Source organism: Ipomoea triloba, chromosome 1, assembly GCF_003576645.1.
Source record: "Ipomoea triloba cultivar NCNSP0323 chromosome 1, ASM357664v1".
NCBI classification, from domain to species: Eukaryota; Viridiplantae; Streptophyta; class Magnoliopsida; order Solanales; family Convolvulaceae; genus Ipomoea; species Ipomoea triloba.
In genome coordinates, this window is record NC_044916.1 from 21,120,554 (window position 1) to 21,124,360 (window position 3,807).

The following is a 3,807-nucleotide window of genomic DNA, read 5'->3' on the forward strand; positions in this document are numbered from 1 at the left end:
GTAGAATTATGCATGTGTGAATCTGTAATAGAGTTAAGAAGTTCTAGCAACTTGTATGCCTGTAATGTGTGAATGTGGAGTTCTTAAGTTGTGAATATGGAGTATAGGACCTGTGAATATAGAGTTTTGAATGTGTGAATGCATAACAGTGGTAATATAGTTACTAAACATATAATTCTGTAATGTGTGAAGGTGGAATTTACAAATTGTGAATGTAGAGTATAGTGTATGTGAATGTAGACCCAGGTCCAAGGTGGACCAGGCATAACAACCCTAAAGCATGTTTTAAGTCATTGTATGAGTACACAATGTGACCTCCATTTTTTATGTCTATCAATATGGTGTGAGTAGTGAGTACACATGTAAGGCAGCCGTCATTGTCGGTTCTTAAATTCATTCAACTTTGGAAAATTTTGATCCCCCAATCTTGCACGCATATGTCGCAATTATGGTATGTTTCTGTTTTAATTCATATGGTAAATCAGATTGATTGATAGTGTACACTGTACAAGATAATTTTAGTTGAGTAAATTACAAAATCCAAATTGTCCTGTCAACAATGAATAACATCAATTAGGCAGAAAAGAATATTAGGTAAATGTTGGGTATTTGGTAATAACAAACAGTGCGTGCAATCAATCAATTCAGACTCAAAATACCTATACTTAATTCCTATATTAGCAATATATTAATTAGAGCTTATAACTAATTTCTAAATTCTGCTTGGTAAAATATTAAAAGTTTAAAATAATAGTTTATTTTGAACGTAATATTTCAAAATAAGCTCTTAGCTTTTAATATTTTGTATCTTTATTAATTTATAAAAATTACACAATCTATCTTTTTTTTTAAAATCAAAATCTTAATATCTTAATTTATTCTTTTATGTCTTCTTACACTTTAATTTCAATTAGTTAGTTTATTAGCTACTAGCTTTTCAACAACAGAGTTTAAATATCAAGGGTGGTAAGTATGATATATTGTAGCTTGTAAATATCTTATAGATGGTGTTAATATATTTTATCAAGTATTTTATCTGTCATATTTATTATTTATTTTCTTATATTAATATGTTAAAGGAATGTAATAGAGCAAATATAATTTTATTAAAATATGAGATATGATACCGTAAAATATTATAAAAATTGTTTTTGTAGTAAATTATTAAGAGTAATATTATTCACTATTAAATTTTTTTATTTTATTTTATCTACATGAAAAAAGTAGCTGATTGATATTCATCATATCAGAAAATAAAATTTAACTAAGATTTGAGAGTTAATGTAAGTATAAGTCATTATATGATACAGGTAATTGACAGTAAAAATGTGAGAAGCCAAATAGGATTGGTTTTAGATTCCAAGACAGTCCAATTACCAATGCAATAAAACAAAATAGAAAAGTTCAATTCCAAATGAGTGATCCATAATAACCTCACATGCAACGTGAAAAATAAACATCAGAGATTCAGAGATCAAGATCCATTCATTCATTAAAAAGAAAAAAAAAAATCATTAATCCAAAAACAAGTTAATATCATCTGAGATCAGTCAACAGTAAGCGCTACATAGTAATTTTTTACTGCAGATCCAACACCTAATTAATTAAACAACACAATTCCATACGGGTGTAAATGAATCGATTTACTTATAGAAAAAACTCGATTTTGATCTGAGTTTGAGTAACTCTGGAGTGTTTGTGTTCGATTCGATTTGATTGCACCCCAAAAAAAAAAAAAAAAAACTTAGATTAATTTGAATAAATTTTATTTACTACTAACACCCCTGAAGTCTTGTCAAATCTCATTACTGACCACGATATTCTTGTGGCTGCTAGTAGCGGTGGTTGTGGAAGGCTGAAGCATGGAGTTCTTGCAATGAGCGATGGCGCCTTGTATTGCGTTCTGAAGCTCCTCCATTGACGACATGTCCGACGGGTACGCCGACTTAGTCGCCGGCGGCGCCGGCGGGGTGAATCCGGCCCGGCAAAGCACGCCGGAGTGGCTGGGGGACGACCGCATCGACGACGGGCAGCTCGACACGCAGCTCTTCCTCCTCGGGTACCTTAAATTCCCCGAGAACGAGTGGGAGATAACCGCCGTTTCTTTCGGGGAAATCGGAACGGCTTCGGGGGGCGATTTGGTTTTCTGTTGGGGCTTTTGGTTTTGGGAGAGCTTTTCGTATAAGGGCTTGACTTTCTTGAGGTACTTGCCGATGACTTCTCGGGCGGTTTTGCTCAAGCGTTTTACAGGGGAGGGGGCGGGTGCGGATCCGGCGGGGNGGGGGGGGGGGGGGGGGGGGGGAGGATCCGCGAGGCGGGTCTTCCGGAAAACGGAAGAGAATCTAGAGAGGGAGAAGTTGAGGTGGTACTTGGAGGTTTTCTTGGCGGCGGAGGCGGAGAAATCCGTTTCTTCGGCGGCGGAGGAGGGGCGGGAGGAGTCGCAATCAGGGGGGAGGAGGAGGAGGTCGGCGGCGGAGAAGGAGGAGCGGGAATCATTAGAGCTACTACCCGTGGAATCGCGGGAGGCGGTGGTGGTGGTGTCGGAGGAGGAGGAAGTGGAGGAGGAAGCGAGTAGGAGCGTGCGGACCATGGAGAGGCGAGGGGAGAGGTGGAGGGGGAGGAGCTGGCCTTTGTAGAAGAGCTCGTCGGCGGGGCAGGAAGAAGAATAAGAAGAAGAGTTGGTGGACCCGCCGCGAGGGGAGAGGGCGACGGTGAACTCGAAGTCGGAGGAGGAGGTGGAGGAGTGGGTCGGAGATGAAGGAAGGGTTTGGGATTTGGTGGCTCTGTGATCTTTTCTCCTCCCCATCTTGGTGGCTACATCATCGATACTATACGCAGAGGGAGATTGGAGATTGGAGAAGGAGAGGGGAAGTCTAAACAAAGAGTTGGAGAAACCACCTTTGGGCCTTCTTATAATATGCACATGTGGAGCCTAAGCTAATTTAATTTTTCCCCTAACTTTAATACTTCCATGCAATATAAGCCAATTTTGGCAAAAATAATGGCTAGCATAACTTATTTAGAAGTTTATAATTTATTTTAAACTACTAATAAGTTATAAACTGTTTGATAATATTTTCAAAATAAACTAGTAGATTAGAATAAGAGTTTATTTTGAAGCGTTTCAAAAATAAGCTAGTAGATTCATAATTTTTTTTTCATCTTTATTCTTAAGATTTTAAATAAATGACATTTTTTACCCATCACAATTAAAACTCTTTTTGCCTTTTTTTTTTCTTCTATATTTTTTATTCATCCTCGCTCTTCCGCAACTCTTCACCACCCAACAACTTTTTAAAGTGAGACATCTACTGAAATGAAGCAGATTCGCAACAATATTACTACTTCATTATGAGATGTTAAATCATGATTATGCTAATAGTTTCATTTCAAAATGTTAAATCTAAATATGTAAACAAGCCTATTTAAATTTATAAATATGTCATTTTTAGTCTTTTTACATTTATTAGCTTATTAAAAAGCTAATTTTACCAAACCATTTTAAGAAAATCAACTAGCTTAACATCTCAGTTTTCAGCTTCTAACTTATAACTTTTCAACTTTCAGCTAGGTTTGCCAACATAGCCAATAGCTTATTTTGAAACACTATTTCAATTAGCGTTTCAAAATAAGTTCATGACATTTTAACTTTTTTTTTGTTTTTGTTTATTAATTTACAAAAATGACATCATCTACCATTCTTTAATCAAAATCCTAATATCTTAGTTTACCCTATTATGTTATTTTACACTTATCAAACACTTTAATTTCAATTAGACAATTAGTTAACTTATTAGTTACTAGCTT

At 36.2% G+C, this 3,807-nt stretch overlaps 1 protein-coding gene across 1 annotated transcript; it reads right to left on the reverse strand.

Moving 5' to 3' along the window:
- Positions 1-1,466: 1,466 nt before the first annotated feature.
- On the reverse strand, positions 1,467-2,894 carry LOC116015884 (probable membrane-associated kinase regulator 1). The gene has a single exon (XM_031256054.1). The coding sequence runs from the start codon at positions 2,804-2,806 to the stop codon at positions 1,796-1,798; it is 1,011 nt and encodes a 336-aa protein (XP_031111914.1). The 5' UTR covers positions 2,807-2,894; the 3' UTR covers positions 1,467-1,795.
- Between the last annotated feature and the right edge of the window lie 913 nt (positions 2,895-3,807).